The sequence below is a fragment of the Pleurodeles waltl genome, chromosome 4_1, assembly GCF_031143425.1.
Source record: "Pleurodeles waltl isolate 20211129_DDA chromosome 4_1, aPleWal1.hap1.20221129, whole genome shotgun sequence".
Lineage (NCBI taxonomy): Eukaryota > Metazoa > Chordata > Amphibia > Caudata > Salamandridae > Pleurodeles > Pleurodeles waltl.
In genome coordinates, this window is record NC_090442.1 from 181830658 (window position 1) to 181856227 (window position 25570).

The 25570-nt window shown below is 47.0% G+C and overlaps 1 protein-coding gene across 6 annotated transcripts in view; it reads right to left on the bottom strand.

Moving 5' to 3' along the window:
* Positions 1–25570, bottom strand: part of HIPK2 (homeodomain interacting protein kinase 2) — a 329092-nt gene that overhangs the window by 69483 nt on the left and 234039 nt on the right. For 3 of the 6 annotated variants that reach the window (XM_069227995.1, XM_069227994.1, XM_069227991.1), the window contains exons 11-12: positions 13134–13273; positions 6753–6932 (exon numbers count right to left, since the gene is read on the bottom strand). In XM_069227995.1, the coding sequence (XP_069084096.1) occupies positions 6753–6932; positions 13134–13273 (320 nt within the window). Of the gene's footprint in view, positions 1–6752; positions 6933–13133; positions 13277–25570 lie in introns of all 6 variants that reach the window. The other 3 variants (XM_069227993.1, XM_069227992.1, XM_069227990.1) reach the window with 1 other exon arrangement.

Sequence of the window (25570 nt, forward strand, 5' to 3'; positions counted from 1 at the left end):
TCTGTAGTTATACAAGCCTTCCTTCCTCTTGATCCTAAGAGCACTTGAGTATTATACCAAAAAACCTCTATTGCATCCCAGTATTTGTGCCACTCTGGTAACACCTGAATGCCCCAAGCTTATTGTGATCAATGAATTATGGGCCTGATTCGGAGATTGGCGGAGGGGGTTACTCCATCCCAAACATGAAGGACATCCCACTTGCCATATAACAATTCCATTATAGCCTATGCAACTTGTAATACGTATGGCGGGATATCCATCATGTTTGTGACGAAGTAACCCCTCTGCCAATCTCTAAATCAGGCCCTATGGCTTAAAACGCTGGGAAAGCTATTATTGCAGACAGATTATATTATAGACAGATCTTTGTTGCAACCAGCATATAAGCATATTTCTAATGGATTATCTAAGAGTTTCGATCAATTAAAGCCACATGGGAGGATCCAGTGAGAGGGGCACATTATGAGCCCAGCCATTGTAATAGTCCAGTTAATAAATAGCATGTAAAATGAAAACTGCTGTTTTCATTAGTAGAATCTGGAAAATACTATGGAATTTCCCCTGGTCCATCGTCTCGGCCTATAAATGTTGTAAAGGAGGATTGGCTGCACATGATTTAGGCACATCTTATAATAAAGATTTGGCCCTCATTCACAAGGATTACTTTTTCATAGTGTTTTGGAAAGTGCTACAGCTTAATAGGAAGGAGGAGGGCATCATATAGTGAGGATAGTCTGGCAGTATTAAATGTCCCTGCCTTTGTGCTGCAACAAGTAAAAATATCTGAAAGGCATGATGTACAATACTCTGGGTTCGACCATGATGGTACCCATGAAGAAGCAGACATTTTGTCATTTGCTGCTAAATCCACTCTATGTTTCAACAGTAACAAAATAACAAAAAGAGGTACCCCATTGCAATCAGTGTAGGCTACAATAAGCCTTGGGTCAGACTCTACGGATAAAACTGAGAATTATGTGATTTGTTAGCATCATGTTCTAGGGCAGCGACACACATGGTTTGTCAACTGCTTGGCTGTCTGACAGCATACATAATCACAGGCATGTCTCAAATTTTATACACTGGTTAGTATTGACCCCAGGTAGACTGGCAACTAATAAATGAGCATAAGGCATGACAAAAAGTATGAACAAACACTCTCTTTAAAGCATGCAAAACTAGCATTTAATCTCATAAAAGAGACACACAAGGAGTGATATCAAGAACCCCAAACCACCTACACGAGATGTATAGCGTGGGAAACATCATCTCACGATAACGGGTCTGGTGGGTCATTGGCCATGAAAATGAACCTGGAGGGTATATCGCACAGGGGCACAGTCTAATGGCATCCCGTAGACTGCCCCTGTGCCGCAAGTGGAGGATGCAAACTTTATTACCTTCTTTGTATGAGTACTAGTGCATGCAAACAATGCCTAGGGTAATTACAAAGACCCAGAATGTGTATGTTGCTAAGGAAGTGGTGAAAATTCAATGAATCCATTCCAGGGTAGTAGTTCACACTCATTCATATTTATTTATTATGGATATAAGTGTCTTTGTGAAGTACTGCCTACCACACTTCTGCTGCCTCAGAAAGTGTGAGGTAAGGTTAATGTATAAGGAAGGTGGTAAAGTGCACAACACGGTCTGGCAGCGTGAAGAGGTACTGCCGCGCCACGGTGGAAGCTGGTGCACAAATTCAAAATCATTGGATGCCTTCATGGAATTGTAGTTTTATAGAAAATCTTATGCGTGGGAACCTGAAATGTGAAGGGCCATTTGTATGCATCTGACTGGTTGACTGACAGAAGCTACTGGTTGACCCAGACTATATAGAAGGCCATGTTTGTGTATATGGCCAGAAGGCTAATCTGTCCAGGCTACCGGATCATTAGAAACGGGGTGTTTCAGGCAGTTTTATCAATATACTTCAAGTCTCAAGAGGAAAGGAAGAAGATTCCCAAATGGATTCAGATAGTAATAGTGGTGTATGGTATGCTATTGTAGGAGGCTGGACTGGCTTGTAGTGAGTACCAAGGGGTACTTGCACCTTGCACCAGGCCCAGTTATCCCTTATTAGTGTATAGGGTGTCTAGCAGCTTAGGCTGATAGATAATGGTAGCTTAGCAGAGCAGCTTAGGCTGAACTAGGAGACGAGTGAAGCTCCTACAGTACCACTTAGTGTCATATGCACAATATCATAAGAAAACACAATACACAGATATACTAAAAATAAAGGTACTTTATTTTTATGACAATATGCCAAAAGTATCTCAGTGAGTACCCTCAGTATGAGGATAGCAAATATACACAAGATATATGTACACAATACCAAAATATGCAGTAATAGTATTAGAAAACAGTGCAAACAATGTATAGTTACAATAGGATGCAATGGAGACACATAGGGATGGGGCAACACAAACCATATACTCCAAAAGTGGAATGCGAACCACGAATGGACCCCAAACCTATGTGACCTTGTAGAGGGTCGCTGTGACTATTAGAAAATAGTAGGGGTTAGAAAAATAGCCCACCCCAAGACCCTGAAAAGTGAGTGCAAAGTGCACTAAAGTTCCCCAAAGGACATAGAAGTCGTGATAGGGGAATTCTGCAGGAAAGACACAAACCAGCAATGCAACAACGATGGATTTCCAGTCGAGGGTACCTGTGGAACAAGGGGACCAAGTCCAAAAGTCACAAGCAAGTCGGAGATGGGCAGATGCCCAGGAAATGCCAGCTGTGGGTGCAAAGATGCTGCTACTGGACAGTAGAAGCGTAGGTTTCTGCAAGAACGACAAGGGCTAGAGACTTCCCCTTTGGAGGACGGATCCCTCACGCCGTGGAGAGTCGTGCAGAAGTGTTTTTCTGCCGAAAGACCGCCAACAAGCCTTGCTAGTTGCAAATCGTGCGGTTAGTGTTTTTGGATGCTGCTGTGGCCCAGGAGGGACCAGGATGTCGCCAATTGCGTCTGGGGACAGAGGGGGCGTCGAGCAAGACAAGGAGCCCTCTCAGCAGCAGGCAGCACCCGCAGAAGTGCCAGAAACAGGCACTACGAGGATGCGTGAAACGGTGCTCACCCGAAGTCGCACAAAGGAGTCCCACGTCGCCGGAGAACAACTTAGGAGGTCGTGCAATGCAGGTTGGAGTGCCGTGGACCCCGGCTGGACTGTGCACAAAGGATTTCCGCCGGAAGTGCACGGAGGCCGGAGTAGCTGCAAAAGTCGCGGTTCCCAGCAATGCAGTCTGGCGTGGGGAGGCAAGGACTTACCTCCACCAAACTTGGACTGAAGAGTCACTGGACTGTGGGAGTCACTTGGACAGAGTTGCTGGATTCAAGGGACCTCGCTCGTCGTGCTAAGAGGAGACCCAAGGTACCGGTGATGCAGTTCTTTGGTGCCTGCGGTTGCAGGGGGACGATTCCGTCGACCCACGGGAGATTTCTTCTGAGCTTCTAGTGCAGAGAGGAGGCAGACTACCCCCACAGCATGCACCACCAGGAAAACAGTTGAGAAGGCGGCAGGATCAGCTTTACAGAGTTGCAGTAGTCGTCTTTGCTACTTTGTTGCAGTTTTGCAGGCTTCCAGCGCGGTCAGCAGTCGATTCCTTGGCAGAAGGTGAAGAGAGAGATGCAGAGGAACTCGGATGAGCTCTTGCATTCGTTATCTAGGGAATCCCAAGAGACAGAGACCCTAAATAGCCAGAAAAGAGGGTTTGGCTACCTAGGAGAGAGGATAGGCTAGCAACACCTGAAGAAGCCTATCAGAAGGAGTCTCTGACGTCACCTGATGGCACTGGCCACTCAGAGCAGTCCAGTGTGCCAGCAGCACCTCTGTTTCCAAGATGGCAGAGGTCTGGAGCACACTGGAGGAGCTCTGGGTACCTCCCAGGGGAGGTACAGGTCAGGGGAGTGGTCACTCCCCTTCCCTTTTTCCAGTTTCGCGCCAGAGCAGGGCCAAGGGGTCCCTGAACCGGTGTAGACTGGCTTATGCAGAAATGGGCACCATGTGTGCCCATGAAAGCATTTCCAGAGGCTGGGGGAGGCTACTCCTCCCCTGCCTTCACATCATTTTCCAAAGGGAGAGGGTGTAACACCCTCTCTCAGAGGAAGTCCTTTGTTCTGCCATCCTGGGCCAGGCCTGGCTGGACCCCAGGAGGGCAGATGCCTGTCTGAGGGGTTGGCAGCAGCTGCAGTGAAACCCCGGGAAAGGCAGTTTGGCAGTACCAGGGTCTGTGCTACAGACCACTGGGATCATGGGATTGTGCCAACTATGCCAGGATGGCATAGAGGGGGCAATTCCATGATCATAGACATATTACCTGGCCATATTCGGAGTTACCATTGTGAAGCTACATATAGGTAGTGACCTATATGTAGTGCACGCGTGTAATGGTGTCCCCGCACTCACAAAGTCCGGGGAATTGGCCCTGAACAATGTGGGGGCACCTTGGCTAGTGCCAGGGTGCCCTCACACTAAGTAACTTAGCACCCAACCTTTACTAGGTAAAGGTTAGACATATAGGTGACTTATAAGTTACTTAAGTGCAGTGTAAAATGGCTGTGAAATAACGTGGACGTTATTTCACTCAGGCTGCAGTGGCAGGCCTGTGTAAGAATTGTCAGAGCTCCCTATGGGTGGCAAAAGAAATGCTGCAGCCCATAGGGATCTCCTGGAACCCCAATACCCTGGGTACCTCAGTACCATATACTAGGGAATTATAAGGGTGTTCCAGTAAGCCAATGTAAATTGGTAAAATTGGTCACTAGCCTGTTAGTGACAATTTGAAAAAAATGAGAGAGCATAACCACTGAGGTTCTGGTTAGCAGAGCCTCAGTGAGACAGTTAGTCATAACACAGGTAACACATTCAGGCACACTTATGAGCACTGGGGCCCTGACTAGCAGGGTCCCAGTGACACATACAACTAAAACAACATATATACAGTGAAACATGGGGGTAACATGCCAGGCAAGATGGTACTTTCCTACAGCTATGAGCACAATGTCTGCCCAATACAGTAACCTTAGAGCTAAAGCAAATCACCAACAAGTCCCATAACCATGATAGAGTGAAAAGACACAGAATTGGTCATGGGCACAAGAATAAATTCAGGCGCTTTACGAAACTGTGCAGGCTGTGGTAGGTTTAAAAAGGTGTCCATAGCTAAGGACAGCACTCTTTGCCACAGTTATTTTGGTGGACCTGCAAAATGCTATATAGCGTAATCCGACCTAAACAATACAAGGGCAGGTACTGCTAGTCACTGGGGCTGTTCTAGGCACTACAGGGGTTGTCCGAGTGTTCCTAGATACAGCCAGCAGACGTGCAGATCTGAGGTGGTATGAGGAATAAATAATAGATCCTTATGAAATAAATATAATATAGTATTCGTTTAGCACTGTCACAATAAATTACAGCAACAGATTCTTGCTTACGGAAGGTAAATCAGGACTGTGTTGATGCATCCTTCTCTATGATTGAGCCCAGGGTACCCGAACACCTCACTGGATCCTGTGAATTTAGGGTACACTACCTGAGCTGAGTGCAATCGTGGTCACTGCAGGAAAGGAGGCAAATGGGATGCCAATAAAAAGAAACAAGGGTGAATGACACATCTTAAGAAAAGCCAAGAAGGTATGCTTAGCCAAAGCCACCAGCTTCTTGATAAAGCTAACATTGGCATTTGGATGGGATCATAACCACTTGTCCTGATGGGAAATTCTGAGTACGCGCCCATTATCTAGCCAACAGCAGCATCTTAAATGACTACGCTGTCACATACCACAATCATCTAGGCATCTGAAAAAAGATGCATTATATCCTGAGGCAGTTATATTGCACATAATGCTCAACTTTTACTGCTGGCTGAAGTAAACAAATCCCATAGAAGCATGATTCCTGGCAAGAATGATGAGAATCCAAAATCAATAGAAGGTTGGGTAAAATACGGACTAAAGATGTGGTTAGTGATGTTGTTCCTAGGAAGCATTTAGGTCGACATAGAACCAACACTTCAGTTGTAATAGTTATCACATGACAGGGTCACACTGGAGCAAATTTGATTAAATATGCTGTCTAGCGTTAACGAGGCATGAATGGGAGCAATGGGAACATGATCTAGATGATCTAGAAGGCCCACACAACGCTTTACACAAGGATGGGGTTCAGACTCTTACGCTCTTTACACCATCTGGATCAGACAGCCGCTTGTCCGCGTAACCCTGTGGACCAAAGTGACTTCTTCTTCAAGAAACATCTTATGGAATACAAGTGCAGCAAGTGTCTGGATGGAGACATATGGGTGCTGCTACATAAAACACGTAAATACATATGCATGGTCTGAGTGATATCTGTATTTTAGCACTTGCTAAGAATTACTCAACCGTTGGCACCTGGTTGGTGAATCTGTACTGCCACCATTAGGTGGAATGTTTAATCTTCTTGTTTTTATCAACTCTACTTCCAATATATCTTACACGTGATCTTTTTAACCATTAGCAGCCGACTCTGCAATAATCTTATTTTCAGACACCTGAAGTAGGGTGCAATCATCAGGCATCTTTACAAGTGTGAGCTGCTGAACAAGGCCAACCATGTCCAACTCCCTGTGTCCCCAAGAAAGAACAGACCTAGCAAATCACATTTCTGACAAGACCAATTAAAACTTTTGTTTTGTTTTCTGAAGAGGTGTCCTGTCTCGTTTACTGTCACCGAGATCCATGATAAAAAACCTTTAGGACTCACCTGGTAGATGAATGATGCTGCTTATTCTTCCGGGAAGAGGAAGTGCTGGTAGGCTGTTGCCTCATCACATGTGCTACCCCCACATTTAGTGGCTGAGAGGAGGGAAGAGTGACATGACCTGCCAGCAAAGCAGGCTGCTGCATGATGGGGTTGTAATGTCCAGTGTGGGCATGGGTGTTCCTAGGGAGAAAGAAGCAATAATGTTTGTGTTAGTGTTCTATGACCCTTCTCAGTATGTGAAGCGTTACCCCCACCCTGGCCTGCTGCTCATTCCTCGGTCCACTGTCAAATACTACTCCACATTATTTCCCTGATCTTTGCCAATATAGTAGAAAACATCCTCCTCCTGAGGTTTGAGAATTCCTTACTAAATCAGCAATTTAAATTCTGTTCCAGAAATATAGAACATGCCCATACATTTTCGACAGACCTCCGAGACACAGAAGATTGATCTCTATTGTGAAAGGTGCCCATCTCTCCACTAAAATGTTTCGAGACAACAGAGATTCATTTCCTGTTAACATATACACACAGTACCACCCTAGCCATGCCTAACAGGGCTGCTGTCCCTTGGCACAACCCTATCTTTCTCCATTAATGTCTGTAGAGCAACTGTTACTCTCAGCCCATGATGCGAAAGTATAGCAGGGGCAAGGGCTTGATAGTTATCTGTCCCAAGTCTGTAAACTCTTGGGAGAAGGGTAACTGCTCTCAACAGCTGGGCATCGGTACCTGATATTAATTCGAGGTTGAACCTGTCTCTGAACCTTGGTGATCCATGAACCTGAGGCATATTACGTCAGGCTTGATATTCCAAGTGTAGTGGCCCTTCTCTCTGAGGTTGTCCCACCTGACACGCTCTTGGAAAGTCTGTTCATGAATCGAGCTATATTCATTTTACAACTAGGAACTCAAGTGAACCAGCATGGAAAATGCAGAAGGTACATAAAAGGGACTGCCTCGTGTAACTAAATAACTGAGTCATGCTTTTGCGCTACTGCTACAGCTGGCTTCTACTTCAGTAGCGGATATCCTGTAGGGTGGGCAGGATTCAGAATGTAATGGCAGACAGTAAGGGAAAACAAACTGAATAAACCAGTGTCCTTGGCTGAAGAAGGTTCAAGCATACAGGATACTTAGAGTGCCCCAGTCCACACAAGCGTGAGCTAAAACGCAAAGAGTAATCTTTGCAGAAGGTGGGATCGGCGCTCCAGATATCTGCTTTACACATTTCCAGCAAGGAGGATATTCCAAGTCAGTGTACCTACCTCACTGTTCTCTCTTGTGGTTATAGTAGGGGGCAACTCAGAATGTCTCTATGGAAACACAGACTCAGCTTTAACATTTGCAGGAGCCCAATAGGTAGTATAAAGTTGCCAAGTTGGCATGAAATGTAATCCTTTCAAAAACATTTATATATAATAAATATAATTGACATCCAGTATTTGTAACATCTCTTAAATTTTTTATGAAGATTTGGAAAACAAAACGGGAACAGTGATTTGTTTCCATGAAAATCTGACACAGTCTTAGGGAGAAAAGCTCAACTAATTCTAGAAACAACTATGTTTCTATTAAATATATTTATAGAAGTTATTCAATCTCTATAATTCTCGATTTTGCTAGACTAAGAGTATGTGCAGGATTCGGAAATAGTTTAGGGATTCGTGGACATGTTCTCTTAGTAAACTAAATTTACTTTCATTGTTTACGGATGGCAACCTAGTTAGACACACTTTGATGGGAGGTGTCAGTACCCACTCGACGACGACAGAATAATAGGTTATCACATTTTGCCAAAACATTTCTAACATTTATTTGCCAAGCCTATTGACTTTATTGTGCTAACACATACAAGCACAGGCATGTACAAATACTCAGACTTTTTGTGTTGTGCCTACACGAAGCCTGCCTTTTTCTAATACTCCTATGTCTGTGCCCCAATGCTCAACATAGAAGAATAGTAAACTGCCTGCCTCAATCTCCTACTCAGCCTGGCATGCACTCCTCTGCCACGAGTCCCATGCAATACAGCTAGAGTATGCTTTTTCACCTAACATAAGATCATTAATTGTATTATGTAATGATTCCGTTCCTGGTTTTAATATTCTAGACAAGCGACATGCAATCAGCCAACCCCAACATTTATAAACTAAGAACATATGTGACAACAGTGAGAAAGCATGTGTCTACTCCCACATCCCCATGCAAATCCAACATCCGCAACTCGAGGTGCATTATAATAAGACAGCTGAGCACTTCAGCCCACCATTAGTATGCGTTCCCTCCCAAACAACAAATCAACAAACCTTAATAATACTATACAAAATAGAGTGGGTGAGGTTTCCCTCTTCTACCTTCCAAGAAGAAGAGGAAAGGGGAAGTTCCCAACTGGGACAGGAGGAGAACTAAGGGGTGAAGTCAAGGAGCCCTGGCATTACATCCCTCATCCAAAAGTCACTCCAAATTCTCTCCCCCGGGTTACCATACATGTTAGCGTAGGACACGTCCTTTAACGGTAGAGCTACTGTGACATTACAGCATTGTTTTCATGCAATGTATGACATTGTCTGGATTGGCTACAACATGATCTCTAGCCTAGCCCTTAAGTAGGTGACAACAGGGCCTCTAGTATGCTCTTCTCTATAGCTTCCTTTCCTGTTTGTCATAGGTCCTCCACACAGGAGGACCTATGGCAGTTCAATCCTAAAAGTCAGACAGAAGGAAATCCTATATGTGTTTTACCTGCTTTTACTCTTCTTATGAGTTGTGAAGAGTATTGTCTCCTGTGTAGCCAATCCCAGAGGCTGGTTCTACAAAAGTGTCTTGTGAACCATGAATGCATGCATGCATGCATGTGTGCATATAGGTAAGTATGTATGTGGTATTTCTATCCTGTAAGACCAGCCAAAAGGCAGCACAGCCTGTACAGAGTAAAATATAAACCTAAAGTGAACAAGGAATAGGAGATGTAGCTGGTTTGTGGATGGATAATGCATAGTGATGTAGTGCTCTTTAAAGAGCTTCAACTGTTTCCTAAATTGAGCCGCACTGGGGTAGTCTTGATGGATATGAGATTGTTGTTCCAAATCCAATGATGACCCTACACTTCTAAGTCTTCAATCTGATGCTGTCCTGGCTGACTGTGCAACTAGAACCATCAGAGAGGCGAGTTTACCTACAAGTTAAGTGGGGGTGCTGGTTGTGATGGCTCTATAAATGACGCAGTGGGTTCTGAAGATGGTCTGACAAGGGGAGTTCCATCAGAATAAAGGTGATGCGTTCATATTTCGTGACGCACTGGATGAGACGTACTGCGATGTGTAGGATATTGGTAAGGGATGCTAGTGTGGAGTAGGAGGCCATCGAGCTGGGCATTTCCACCATCCAGATGGGAAAGTATGAGAGCTTGAACAGCAGTTCCGAAGTTGCTTTTTTAAATAAACAGTTTCAGTTTCTTTAGAAGAGAGAGCTGGTACCAGGCTGTGTTTGGTTTCTAACACTCTTTTCCTTGAAGGTAAGGTTGATTCCCAGGATGACTCCAAGTGACTTGGCATTTGGCCAAAGTTGGGGTTTGAATCTGTCAAGGTTCATGTCATTGAGCCAGGTGTATACTATTTATTCTTTGTTGCTCTTGGTAAATAACAGTAATTCTTTATTTGTCTCTTCGAGCATCAGGTAGATGTCTGACATCCAGGTCTGGATAATGTGCAAGCAGTGTTTGAGGCACTGAATGTCTGAAACAGAGGAGACTTTCAAGCAGAGTTGTATATCATCGGCATATTGATGAATCTTAATACTATTTTCTGTTAAGAAGAGCACCAAACAGTTCTATGTAGAGATTAAAGATGATGGAGACATTATGCAACCTTTGGGAACTCTGCAAGTGATGGAGTACATTTGCGACCTTATAGTGCCCATTTGAACAAACTGATAACAGATGGAAATGTAGGAGGAAAACCAGTAAAGGAGATTACTGATGAATCCCATTTGAGACTTTGGGATGCGTATGGGGGTGGAATATTCAACTGTATTGAAGGCAGCTGAGATGTCAACTAATATCAGGAGGCAGGGTCATCTACGTCTGTGGTCAGGATGGCATTGTCTGCTATGTGTAAGTTATCAACCTCTGTGCTGCTGTGTTCTGAATCCAGACTGAGTTACTTGAGTATAATCATTTATTAATGAATGAAAACCATAAATAGTATTAAAATTATACAATTAATATCACAGAATCTGTTAATTAAATTAATTCATTTTGCAAATAATCGGTTTGCAATACAGTTGAATGCAAAGGACGAGCAAAGTGCAATAACGCAGAACTTCTTTCATGACTGATCAAGAGCTGGTGTGATGTCCTCTGTATGAAAGAAGTAGATTTTGCAAATAGTTCACAATACAGTTGCGAGCACAGTGACAAATAAAGTATAATAGTGCAGGTCTTCTGTCATAACTGAACCAGAGCAATGTGGAACGCAGCAGCGATGTGCCCTGATGCAGCCCTGCATCCCACAGTAGCAATGCACAAATATAAGGCACTGTGCTATGTGCAAGATTACATGCAAAGTGCAGTGTACTAATGTTTCAACATGGATGAGCTAGGCCAGATATCCCACACAGCAGGATAGGAAGTCAAAAAGGGAGGATTGTCCCTAGAACCCCATTGAAATCAACAAATACTACGGTTTCTGTTGAGGTCACTATTGACCTTCTTCCTTGTCCCCTTGCTAAGTCTGGCATTTACTTGACAAAGAGAGACAAGGGATTTAAAAGATTCTAAAAATTGTACCAGTCAAATCCAGACTGGCTGTTGTGTAGGGGATGATTAGCATTAATGTTATCTTGGAGTTGAAGACAGACTGCCTTTTCAATAATCTTGCTGAAGAATGGTAAGTGAGTGATGAGCCTGTAGTGAGGTCATCGGCATCTTCTGTGAAGATACCTAGAGTGAGGAAGGCATTGAAAATAATGAGTAAGGGTGCAACAGTGTCTCCAGATAGAGCTGGATGAAGGACTAGGGAAAGACATTATCTTCATAAGTGGCTTTGAGCCAGTTGAGTAGGTTGGCTCGATTAGGAAAAGATAGGGCTTTGACGGCTGACCACTGCAGGAGAAGTGTGGCTCAATGGTTAGAGCGGCAGACCCTGAAGCAGAGATCTGGCTCAAGACCAGGGTTCAAGTCCTGCTTCGGCAGGTCTTGGGCTCAATTCCCCTTGACCAGATAATTCTCGCCTCGGTGCCTAATCTAATTCATGGGTCCCACTCTGCAACTCTGGGCAATAGCTTGCTTAATCTCCACAATGGCCCCAACAGCGCTTGGATGCCTGGCTTCACCCTGGGGGTGCTAAGGAGTGGGCGCCTCACAGGGAAAAGCCAGGAGGGGTTCCATAGCGGTATGAGTACAGCGCCTTGAGACCCTAACGGGTGAGTAGTGCGCTATACAAGTGCTAATTTACATTTACAAGGGGCAGGTGTAAGAAATGAAGCAAGTCTGGTGTTGTCAAGATGCTGTCAGATCTCCTGTATTTTTCTCTGAAGAAGAGGTTGATAGAATTGCACTTTCTGTGGAGTGGGCAATAGCTGTGTCTGAAAGGGGGTCGATACTCTACTTGATGTCTTGAAAATCCTTCTGCTTCTGTTGTTGTCTTCATTCATAGTGTTGGTATACTACTTTGCTTTGTCTGATGTAATGATCTGTCTGCATGTTGCCCACATTGACTTCGGTATCATGAGACCATAAGGAGTTCTGTTTTTCTTCTGTTTTCTTTCCTAAATCAGTTATTGTCAGCAAGATCTTTAGAGTACTCAGGTGCTGAAGGCTTTGGCTTGCACATGGATGTTCACATATTTTTCCCAAAAAGTGCTGTAGTTGTTTAGAAGGATTTTGGAGTCAGACATGGAGTTGATAGGGTGAGAGATGAGCTCAAGCATATGGCTGTCTATGGAGAAGCCTTTGAAGGATCTGAAGTTTTGGGCTTCTCTTTTGTGTTGACTTTTAATTTCTGGGTAGGAGGTTTAGCAGGGAGAGAAGGATGGTAAAGTGAGAGGGCCAGTGTAGGACAAGGGGTGGTTTTCATTGAATTGTTGGTGATGTGGCGAAAACAATATTGCGGTTGTGGCCTTTGGAATGTGCTGGCTGTGTGACATGCTTTTCCACGTTGCGTATATTGACGAGGCTGAAGAGGGTGTCTTGTTTGTGTAAGCTTGTGTTGTGTGGGAGGTAGAAGACACTCATGATGGTGGTGTGGACATGTTGGATGGCTGAGCTGGCAGTGAGAGCTGAGAATTTATCAATGAAATATTTTATATGATGATGCCCTGAACTAAAGAATGAGACACTGAAGAAAGACGCATTAAAAAGCACACAAACATACTCATTACCTCCAGTCTGACAGCTGCTGAGTCCCTGCAATAGACTCTGGGATTACTGCTGCATGCTGGACAGAAGTGTGCGCAGCCACTCCAGTCAGCTGCTGCCAAGTCGGGGGTAGCAGAATCTGCTGGGTACCACTGGGCCATGCCTGCTGTGAAAGAAAATAGGAGGTTAGTAAGTTATAACAATATGAAAAGGTCCATATTATTCTTTCTCAGAAACATTTCTTATAAAATCATATGTGCCTGCATGACTAATGATACGGGACTAAGGGCCAGATGTAGGAGGAAAAGATTTGTGAGTCGGAAATTGCGAGTCATTGCGACTCGCAAAATGGGATCCAACAAAAAAAAGCGACATCAATTTGCGACTCGCACATTTTTGCTACATCTGGCCCTTATTGTAATACAGAATGAGCCAGCTCTACCACCTTCAGACATAAACAAGTGACAGAGAAGATACATGAATCTCTACCACCGAAGAGCTGAACCATCTCTTACAGCAAGGAGGTGGGCCAATTGTAGAACTGAGGAGTTGAATGATCTCTTCAAGTGGGCAGCAAGGCCAAGTCCAACATCTAGGAAGTGGGCTTACAGTGACTACGAGGGACTGGACAAACTCTACCATTGAGAAGTTGCAGAAATTGTCACTGAGGTATTGACCGACTCCACCAACAAGGACCAAGGCTGACTAACTTTGAGGGACCTCATCTTTCGAAGGAAGAGATGCATTAACTATACCACAGAGGAGCTGAGAAACTGTACCATCAAACAAATGGCCGTCTGTAAAACTGGTTATCTACTTCGTCTCTGTTCTTGGTCAGCTCTACCACTGAGGAGCTGGCCAAGCTGATCACAAAATTGTGCTAACTCCATAAATAGAGAGACGGATGACTCCACAACTGAACAGCTGCAGTTTCTTCACCTAGAGGATTTTGGCCAATTCCAACTACAGAGAAACTTGGTCAACTCTGCCATCACAAAGCTGGACTAACACTACCATCAAGAGCTGCCACACTATACCACTGAGGATTTTCATCATCTCTGCCATTAGAGATGAGCTAACCCTGCCACTAAGGAGGCCACCGGGCCTGCAAAGCTGCCGGGTCTGAATATAATCCATCGACTTAGTCCAGTTCTTTCATTAAACGTTTCACTGTGCGAATCAGACTCATTCGTTTGCACTTATCTTTGCAAAGTGGAACCTCCGCATTTGTTTAGTCTCACAATTTTGTTTCTGCTCTAGATGCCCCCTCGATGAGGGTCATATGGCCGTGCTCCATAAAGAACAAGATGATTTCTCTACTACGCGTCCCTTGTTCTCCCCATTACTGTCCCCACCCGTATGCTCATTCAGCTGTCCCAAGGTGAATCACTCTTTCACTCACCACTGCTGGTCCCGTCACATTGCACTTGCAACAACGCCCTCATCTACTGTTGTACCACTGCTGCCCACATCCTTCCCCTACCCACTGCTGCCCACGTCCTTCCCCTGCCCACTGCTGCCCACGTCCTCCCCCTGCCCACTGCTGCCCACGTCCTCCCCCTGCCCACTGCTGCCCACGTCCTCCCCCTGCCCACTGCTGCCCACGTCCTTCCCCTGCCCACGTCCTTCCCCTGCCCACTGCTGCCCACATCCTTCCCCTACCCACTGCTGCCCACATCCTTCCCCTGCCCACTGCTGCCCACGTCCTCCCCCTGCCCACTGCTGCCCACGTCCTTCCCCTGCCCACTGCTGCCCACGTCCTCCCCCTGCCCACTGCTGCCCACGTCCTCCCCCTGCCCACTGCTGCCCACGTCCTCCCCCTGCCCACTGCTGCCCACGTCCTTCCCCTGCCCACGTCCTTCCCCTGCCCACTGCTGCCCACATCCTTCCTCTGCCCACTGCTGCCCACGTCCTTCCCCTACCCACTGCTGCCCACGTCCTCCCCCTGCCCACTGCTGCCCACGTCCTTCCCCTGCCCACTGCTGCCCACGTCCTTCCCCTACCCACTGCTGCCCACGTCCTTCCCCTGCCCACTGCTGCCCACATCCTCCCCTGCCCACATCCTTCCCCTGCCCACTGCTGCCCACATCCTTCCCCTGCCCACTGCTGCCCACATCCTTCCCCTGCCCACTGCTGCCCACATTCCTTCTGCTTACATTGTTGCCATCATTACTCGATATTACCACAGCCTCCCTCATTGCTTCCTTTGGCCAATCGTGCTGTCATTCCTCATTCTTGCCATGGCTGCCGTCATTCGTTCCTAGTACCTCCTCTACATGTATTCCTTCCTCCCTCTGCAACCCTCATTACTTTCACTTTCTACCGCTTCCCTGGCGTTTGCCTGTTGTTTACTATTACCACTGCTGCTCTCACACTTCCCTTTGCCACTGCTACCATCATTCTTTTCTAGTACTGCTGCTGCACTTACTCCTTCTGGGCCTGCTGTCCTCATTCCCTTTATTACCACAACGACACCCATCTTTTCTTATTACATCGGTACACTCATTCCTTCTTGTTAGCACCGCTGCACTCATGCTTTCTTAGTAGCACTGCTTCACTCGTTAACCTTCTTGCCACTGCAGCACCTCCCATTGCTCTCACCACTGCACCCCCCCTGCTGTCAGCACGACACCCCCCGCTCTCACCACTGCACCCCCCCCGCTCTCACCACTGCACCCCCCGCTCTCACCAATGCACCCCCTGCTGTCACCACTGCACCCCCCCCCCGCTCTCACCACTGCACCCCCCGCTCTCACCAATGCACCCCCCTGCTGTCAGCACGACACCCCCCGCTCTCACCACTGCACCCCCCCCGCTCTCACCACTGCACCCCCCGCTCTCACCAATGCACCCCCCTGCTGTCACCACTGCACCCCCCCCGCTCTCACCACTGCAGCCCCCCCGCTCTCACCACTGCAACCCCCCCGCTCTCACCGCTGCACCCCCCCGTCACCACTGTAGCCCCCTCCTTGCTCTCATTTCTGCTGCACCCTTGTTCTCACCACTGCAGCCCCCCCGCTCTCCCCACTGCACCCGCCCTCTCTCACCACTGCACCCCCCCGCTCTCACCACTGTACCCCCCCGCTCCCACCACTGCAGCCCCCTCCTTCCTCTCATTTCTGCTGCACCCTTGTTCTCACCACTGCAGCCCCCCCGCTCTCACCACTGCAGCCCCCTCCTTGCTCTCACCACTGCAGCCCCCCGCTCTCACCACTGCAGCCCCCCGCTCTCACCACTGCAGCCCCCCGCTCTCACCACTGCAGCCCCTCCTTGCTCTCATTATTTCCGCTGCACCCTTGCTATCACCACTGCAGCCCCCCCTCTCACCACTGCAGCCCCCTCCTTGCTCTCATTTCCGCTGCCCCTTTCTCCCACCACTGCAGCCCCCCCTCTCACCACTGCAGCCCCCTCCTTGCTCTCATTATTTCCGCTGCACCCTTGCTATCACCACTGCAGCCCCCCCTCTCACCACTGCAGCTCCCTCCTTGCTCTCATTTCCGCTGCCCCTTTCTCCCACCACTGCAGCCCCCCCTCTCACCACTGCAGCCCCCCGCAGCCCCCTCCTAGCTCGCAACACTGCTGCCCCTCCCCTTGCCATCGCCACTGCAGCCCCCCGCTCTCACCACTGCAGCCCCCCAGCTCTCACCACTGCAGCCCCTCCACTTTCTCTTAGCAGTGCACCCCCTCCCCTTGCTCTCAACACTGCATCCCACCCCCGCGCTCACTTTCGCTGCCCCCCGCTCTCAGCACTGCAGCGACAGCCGCTGGCTCCCCACATCTGCCCCCCCCCCCCTCCCCTGCCCGGCCCGCCGTGTCGTGTGACTGCACCGGCTTCACCGCTGTTCACACCCCCACCTCCCACCCCCTCTCTGCTTCTCTTTCTCCTTAAACCCCTCCGTGCACCCCCCCCCCCCCCCCCCAAGTCTAATTTCCTCCCCACTTCTTCGTGTCCTTTCACTTCTCACGCGTCACCTCTCTCTACCCAACAAAACCTCTTCTCTCGCCCATGACAATCTCTGCGCCCCTCCCAGGGCTGCACATTCACATCCTGGGCAGAAACTTCATTATCTCCTCTGCTTCAAACGAGAAAAACACAAGCAGGGCGCTGCTCTAAAAATACAATTGTCTTGGAATTTTCCGCATTCCTGCATCAGAAGAAAGGCGGCCTGTTTCCCTTCCGTCCCCGCGTCTGAGCCGCCTCTGCAGCGCCTGGCCGAGGGGCCGGCCTTACTCACCGGAGACCCGCACGGACCAGAGGCGCTTTAAATAGTTCCTCTATGTAAAATACGAGGCAAACCTGTGTACGCTTAGGCCGAGGCTCTCTCATAACGCTGGCTTAGGCACAGGCCGAGGGGCACTCGTTCCCCTGAAAGCTGTACACACACAGGCCGAGGGTCACTCGTTTCCATAACGCCAAACAAACACAGTCCGAGGCTCACTCTTTCCTCAGAAAGCTGTGTACACACAGGCCGAGGGTCACTCATTCCCCTGAAAGCTGTGCACGTAGGCCGAGGGTCACTCGTTCCCATAACGCCAAACAAACACAGTCCGAGGCTCACTCGTTCCTCAGAAAGGTGTGTACACTTAGGCCGAGGGTCACCCATTCCCCAGAAAGCTGTGCACGTAGGCCGAGGGTCACTCGTTTCCATAAAGTCAAACAAACACAGTCCGAGGCTCACTCTTTCCCCTGAAAGCTGTGCACACGTAGGCCGAGGGTCACTCGTTTCAATGAAGGCTCTACACACTTAGGCCGAGGCTCACTCGTTTCTATAACGCCATACAAACACAGTCCGAGGCTCACTCATTCCTCAGAAAGCTGAGTACACACAGGCCGAGGGTCACTCGTTTCCATAATGCCAAACAAACACAGTCCGGGTCTCACTCCTTCCTCAGAAAGCTGTGCACACACAGGCCGAGGGTCACTCGTTTCCATAACGCCAAACAAACACAGGCCGAGGGTCACTCATTCCTCAGAAAGCTGTGCACACACAGGCCGAGGGTCACTAGTTTCCATAACGCCAAACAAACACAGTCCGAGGCTCACTCGTTCCCCTGAAAGCTGTGCACACGTAGGCCGAGGGTCACTCGTTTCAATGAAAGCTGTACACACTTAGGCCGAGGCTCACTCGTTCTATAACGACATACAAACGCAGTCCGAGGCTCACTCATTCCTCAGAAAGCTGTGCACACACAGGCCGAGGGTCACTCGTTTCCATAACGCCAAACGAACACAATCCGGTCTCACTCCTTCCTCAGAAAGCTGTGCACACTGGCCGAGGGTCATTCGTTTCCATAACGCCAAACAAACACAGGCCGAGGGTCACTCATTCCTCAGAAAGCTGTGCGCACACAGGCCGAGGGTCACTCGTTTCCATAACGCCATAAAACACAACCCGAGGCTCACTCATTCCGCATATCAGGGGTGCACGCCTCCTCCCTTGCTCCTCACTCGTACTGCTGCCGCCGAAGCTCCCTGATTTCCCATATCCCAGATGTACGCATTGGCTGAGGCTCATTCATTCATAATACCACTGGTATACGCAAGGCAGTAGCCAGAAAATTAAAACACCTCCCACTCTGAACCAAAGCTCTTATGGCACCAAGCAAGCGCAGCAAGTCATCAAGACCCTCCCCAGAACAGCTTGGTTATCTCTTCCATCCAAGTATCGATCCAATCATCCTTTCATCCTCCCACCCACCTGCTGATAGTCACCATTTCACCTTTACATTCTGTCATTCATTCAATCTTTCGTCCATCAGTCTGTCACCATTCAGTCCATCGTCCATCTGTCTGCCCATCCATATCTAAACCTATCTACCCACCGTAAAACCTATCCATCCATCCATCCTTTTGCTTATCCATGCCCCCTTTCATCCATCCACCCATCCTTTTGCTCATTCATCTGTCCTTTCATTCCATAGACCCTTCTACCCTTTCACTCTATCCGTCCATCCTCCCTTATACTTATTCATCTATCCTTCCACTCAGACATCAATACTTTCACTCATCCATCCACACTTTTACCCATCCACTCAGTCATTCATCCATATTCCATTCCATTTCATTCATGAATCCATCGACCCTTTACTCATCTGTCCATCTATTGACCCTTTCACTCCTCCATCTTTCCACTCTTTCATCTAGCCATCCTTTCACTCATCCATCCATCCATCTTTTCCCTCATTCATCCATCCACCCTTTTTACGTAGTCCAGCCACCCATCCAGCCTTTCGCCCCATCCACCATCTATTCATCCATCCATTTACTCTTTCATAGGCATCGTCCAAGACTCACTCACTCTCCTCATTCCTTAAACCTCACACATCGGCCGAGGCTTACTCATTCTTCACACCACTGGTGCACACACCGGCCAAGGCTCACTCATGCTTTGCACTGCTGGTGCATGCACCAGGTGAGGATCACTCTTTCAACAAACTGCCCGCACCTGCATCACTGAGGTTTACTCATTCCTCACTGCTGTTGCATGCAGGGGCTGTCACTCACTTCTTCACACCCCAGATGCACCCCAGATCGGGGCTAAGACTCGCTTATAACTCACAACCGCGGCACATGCATCGGGCAAGGCTTACTCACTGTTACTCAGCCCTGATTCCCGCATCAGCCAAGGCTCTCACTCCTCACACATCGGGAGTTGCTTATTCTCCACACCTCTGATACATGCATCGCTCGTGGCTTCGCTCATTCCTCACTGGTGCATGCACTGGCCAATGCTTTTTCATTCGTCACATTGCTGATTCACACACGGATCTACGCAAAGGCCAAAGATCACATTGGTAACTCGCATCACTCGCACAACTTCAATTCGTGCTCCTCACTCCTGACACCACTGACGCGCACACGTCGGTGGAGGGCAGGGTCTTCACGCGAGGCTGGAGCCATTCGGGTGGGAGGTACTGGTTCATGTTAGGCCCTAAGGTTCAGCCACAGCCTGGTGGCTCTAGTTAGGGCTCCATCCTTCCACCAAGTCACGTTCACTGCCAGGCTGCATCCAGCACACGAGCCCCAGCACTCTGTGCATCATCACCCCCCCCCCCCCCGCAGCTCTACCCTCAACATGCTACAGCATGCACCCTGACCCCTTGCATCACAGATGTCACAACACTGTTCTGTCTCCTGAAACACAGGAAAACACTCATGCCATGTCACCACACCACTCCCTTTCTTACGGATAGATAGATGTCAAGAGAAGCAACAATACACATGCTCACCGTGACCACACACACGTGTGCAGGCCAGCACAACACCACGCCCAACATCCTGTCCTACTGACTGGACAAACCAATGTGACCAAGCGCAAGACGGAAGTAAGCACATGATTCTACATACAGTACCACACCATCTGAACCTGAGTCTATATACAGTATACCTGAGTCTACATACAGTACCACACAATCTGCACCCGATTCTACATACAGTACCACACAATCTGAACCTGAGTCTACATACAGTATACCTGAGTCTACATACAGTACCACACAATCTGCACCTGTGTCTACATACAGTACCACACAATCTGCACATGATTCTACATACAGTACCACACAATCTGCACCTGTGTCTACATACAGTACCACACAATCTGCACCCGATTCTACATACATTACCACACAATCTGCACCCGATTCTGCATACAGTACCACACAATCTGCACCCGATTCTGCATACATTACCACACAATCTGCACCCGATTCTGCATACAGTACCACACAATCTGCACCCGAGTCTACATACAGTACTACGCAATCTTCACCTGATTCTACATACATTACCACACAATCTGCACCTGATTCTACATACATTACCACGCAATCTGCACCTGAGTCTATATACAGTACCACACAATCTGCACGAGTCTACATACAGTACACCTGAGTCTACATACAGTACCACACAATCTGTACCTTATTCTACATACAGTACCACACAATTTGCACATGATTCTACATACATTACCACACAATCTGCACCTGATTCTGCATACAGTACCACACAATCTGCACCGGATTCTGCTTACAGTACCACACAATCTGCACCTGATTCTGCATACATTACCACACAATCTGCACCCGAGTCTGCATACAGTACCACACAATCTTCACCTGATTCTACATACATTACCACACAATCTGCACCTGATTCTGCATACAGTACCACACAATCTGCACCTGATTCTACATACATTACCACACAATCTGCACCTGAGTCTACATACAGTACCACACAATCTGCACAAGTCTACATACAGTACACCCGAGTCTATATACAGTACCACACAATCTGTACCTTATTTTACATACAGTACCACACAATCTGCACATGATTCTACATACAGTACCACACAATCTGCACCTGAGTCTACATACATTACCACACAATTTGTACCTTATTCTCTATACAGTACCCCACAATCTGTACCTTATTCCACATACAGTACCACGCAATCTGTACCTTATTCTACATACAGTACCACACAATCTGCACCTGATTCTACATACAGTACCACGCAAGCTGCACCTGATTCTACATGCAGTACCACGCAATCTGTACCTTATTCTACATACAGTACCACGCAGTCTGCACCTGATTCTACATACAGTACCACTCAATCTGCACATGATTCTACATACAGTACCACACAATCTGTACCTGATTCTACATACAGTACCACACAATCTGCACTTGATTCTACATACAGTACCACGCAATCTGTACCTTATTCTACATACAGTACCAAGCAGTCTGCACCTGATTCTACATACAGTACTACTCAATCTGCACATGATTCTACATATAGTACCACACAATCTGTACCTGATTCTACATACAGTACCACACAATCTGCACCTTATTCTACATACAGTACCACGCAATCTGTACCTTATTCTACATACAGTACCACGCAATCTGCACCTGATTCTACATACAGTACCACGCAAGCTGCACCTGATTCTACATGTAGTACCACGCAAGCTGCACCTGATTCTACATGCAGTACCACGCAATCTGCACCTGAATCGACACACAGTACCACACAATCTGCACCTGATTCTACATACAGTACCACACAATCTGTACCTTATTCTCTATACAGTACCACGCAATCTGCACCTGATTCTACATACAGTACCACACAATCTGTACCTTATTCTCTATACAGTACCACACAACCTGAAGGCAGCAGAAACATCAGACAGAATGTCACCAATACACAGTATGCAAGATTTAGTTTCTGAAAAAAACAACATCCAAACACAGTACTGCCACCCATAATGCCAGTCACCGTCAGTACATCTGAGGAAGCCCTAAGGCAGAGGGTAAATAAGCACCCACATACAACCTACACTTATGCCATCTAAAGGCACACCTACACCAACACACTGGCAGAATCTGTGACTTCCTGCCTTAGGCATCCTCTCACAATAAGATACTTTCCTTCCCCACCTTTACAAATCTAGGGTGCTGCGGGTCCCCATGATGGCATTACCAGAAACTTGAATGAGAGAGTGCTGCTCTTCCACCAGTTCACAACTAAAGAAACACGTGTGACAGGGTATTTCTCTTCCTCATCTTTGCACATACACTATGTACCTCCACAACATCATGCAGAAGAATATTATACAGCACTTCCCCAACCTGCTAACTAGACGCACACAATTACATCACAAACGCACTGAGTCAAAGAAGTAACTGCAACACATTTACAGGTGAGCACTCCCAACTTCCCTCAACCTGCTTTGCAATCTCAAACATGCCTCAAAACACAAAGGGTTCCAATTCACAAACTGCCTCTCTTATCTTTTCTTTGTCTAGATCTCTGCACATGTCAGTTTACTACGTAGCACTGAGTGTGGCAGGGACAGGGGCAGTAATGGGAACATGGGGAATATCTAATACTAAATTGGAGAGTTTTAGGGAAATTTGAGGAGGAGTTTAGGAAGGGACATGCTTATACAAACAAATACACAAACAGACACACAAGACTAAGGTCTTTGCTATTCACAAACTACATTTCTAAGATTATGACAACAATAAAAGTGTCAAAAGAAGCTCAAATGTGCTCCATTCCACCACTGGAGTAAGTCAAACACCAAACATGGCCAATCACTGAAACGGCAAAACATTATTTTAAATATAAGCAGGTTTTAACACTCCAGTAGGATTTATGTCGAAAAAAGACACCCACTGTGACTGAAGCCTGCCTGGCTGGGAGGACCAAAGAAGGGAGCAGGCCAGGGTGCTAGCTACAACTGCTTGAGATAGGATAGGCCTCTTCAAAGTTAATCAAGTTCCTGGGCCCAGCCCACAGACCATCCTGTGATAAGAACAAAACACCACCTCCCTACACTAAAAGCATTTGTCTCAACTCTGGGAGCAAGTTCACATCTCATCAGGGGGGCTATTCAAAGTTTAATTACTAGCTGGCAGAAGTGATAACGCAAAATGCAGATTAGTCTCCAGGATCTTCAAGCAGGGAAAAGTCAACCTTCTAAAAATTACTTTTCATTTATATTTAGTAAAACTCTGACTCCATCACTGAACTTGATTTTTTTAATAACTATTAGAAATATTTAATTGTTTTTCTAGCTTCTCCCATTCCTGAGATACAATATTAACATCTAATATAGCATCCCTGTGTTTTCATATTGAACCATCTTTGCTACAGTGAAAATAGCTTTTGGAGTCCTTTCACAGTAATGACATGTGCAACATTAACATTTACTTGTCCTACTTTTAATTACTATGCACCCTTCATTATGAGCAATAGGACCTACTCAAGCGTATTTATAAGTATTTAAAAAGAATGTTCAGCCGTGTCAAAAGTGCGAATTTGCAGATTAAAACTGGACAGGCCTGGATTTATGTTTACACTGTCACTGTAGTGGATGGCACAGGGGGTGCTGCAGTGCACTAATGGCATTTAACTTACAGGACCTGGGTACACTTTGTAGCAGACAGAAGGGGCTTATAGTAAGTTAAATACATCAATTAGGATAATCACAATTTTACTATGTTGAAAGGAGGAGCACAAGTGCTTTATCAATGGTTAGCAGTGGCTAGGTGCACAGAGCTATACATCCTGCGCACCTAGCCTAGTGAAAAATCTGGTGTTGACATGCAGAAAATCGGATTTCCTACATAAACCTAGAAGCAAGTTATATCTAAATGTGAGTACCGATTGTGAATCAGGCCGAGAGTTTGCAACCATCCTTTGACTTTTGATATCTACCCTAACATCAGACATATGGCAACACAGAAATGCCTAACAAAAGCATTGCTGACATTTTAAATTCACAACAAAGATACCATATTTGTTTTACATATTTACATACATATTTCTCTTACGATATATTTCTAAACAAAAGCAATGCATTTCCATTGACATATTTCCTAAATGCAAGCATGCTGTTTGAATTTTTGAACTTTGGAACAGTCTTAACTGTTCCCATCCATAGTACAGAACTGCAAACCATTTTGTTATCGTGTACGAAGCAATACCATCATGTAGCTTTCTTATCCCATGGCCATGCAGGTAGTCCTTCTTCACTGTCCATTAAAGGCATTCTCAGTCATACCTCACTGTCCTCTAGTGGGATGGCACTGCTTCTCCACAGAATACTCAGGTGAGGGGCAACAAAGGTTTTTTACATTCACACATGGGACAACACTTAGGGCCATACGTACGAACACATTTTCCCATAGACACAGAATGGGCAAAACTGCTTGCTACATCTGGCCCTTAGTTCCAACCAGAGCTACTTTGCAGCAGAATCGACCTTTCCATTGATCTTCTGTGCATCCATTTCAGAGAGAAAATGTCAGCGAACAACAGCCCCCAAGTCTGCACTCCACTGGCATCGTTCAGCTGTGGGCAACGTGCAGCCCCTTAATGCTGTGAAATACTCCTGATTTTAATGCACTTTGCTCCTGCGGGCCACAGGGATTTCAGCACAAATACTCCCTTCCCCGAATAGTGCACTCTGGCTCTCCAGGTCCACGGAGTGCACTCAGTGCCTCACGACTGACTGCAATTGCTCTGGTAGATGACACTCCATCTCCCTCATGTGCCAGCCCTGCCAGCCACTGTTGGCTGAACCACAGCAGCACCAACTGATCATGAAGTGCCAGACAGCAGCGTTGAAGTGTCATGTGCCTTCCACTTCCGCAGCGAGGGTGCAGAACTCACTCTGTGACCAATGGCTGCAGTGGTCCGTTCAAAACACCTCCGAAGACATCTGGATAGTGGAGCGTCGCTCTCTCCTTCCTCGAACACTTTCTGCAGTTTTGCCCACCAACGCATTAATCTAACAAGGTCCCCCAAACTTCTGCTCAATCCCGAAATGTCCAGCAGGATACATTCCTTTGCCCATCAATCTCACCAGGATCCTCCTGCCCAGCAGCGAGTGGATCAGAGCGTGGACGGCTCTCTACTGCTCCTTC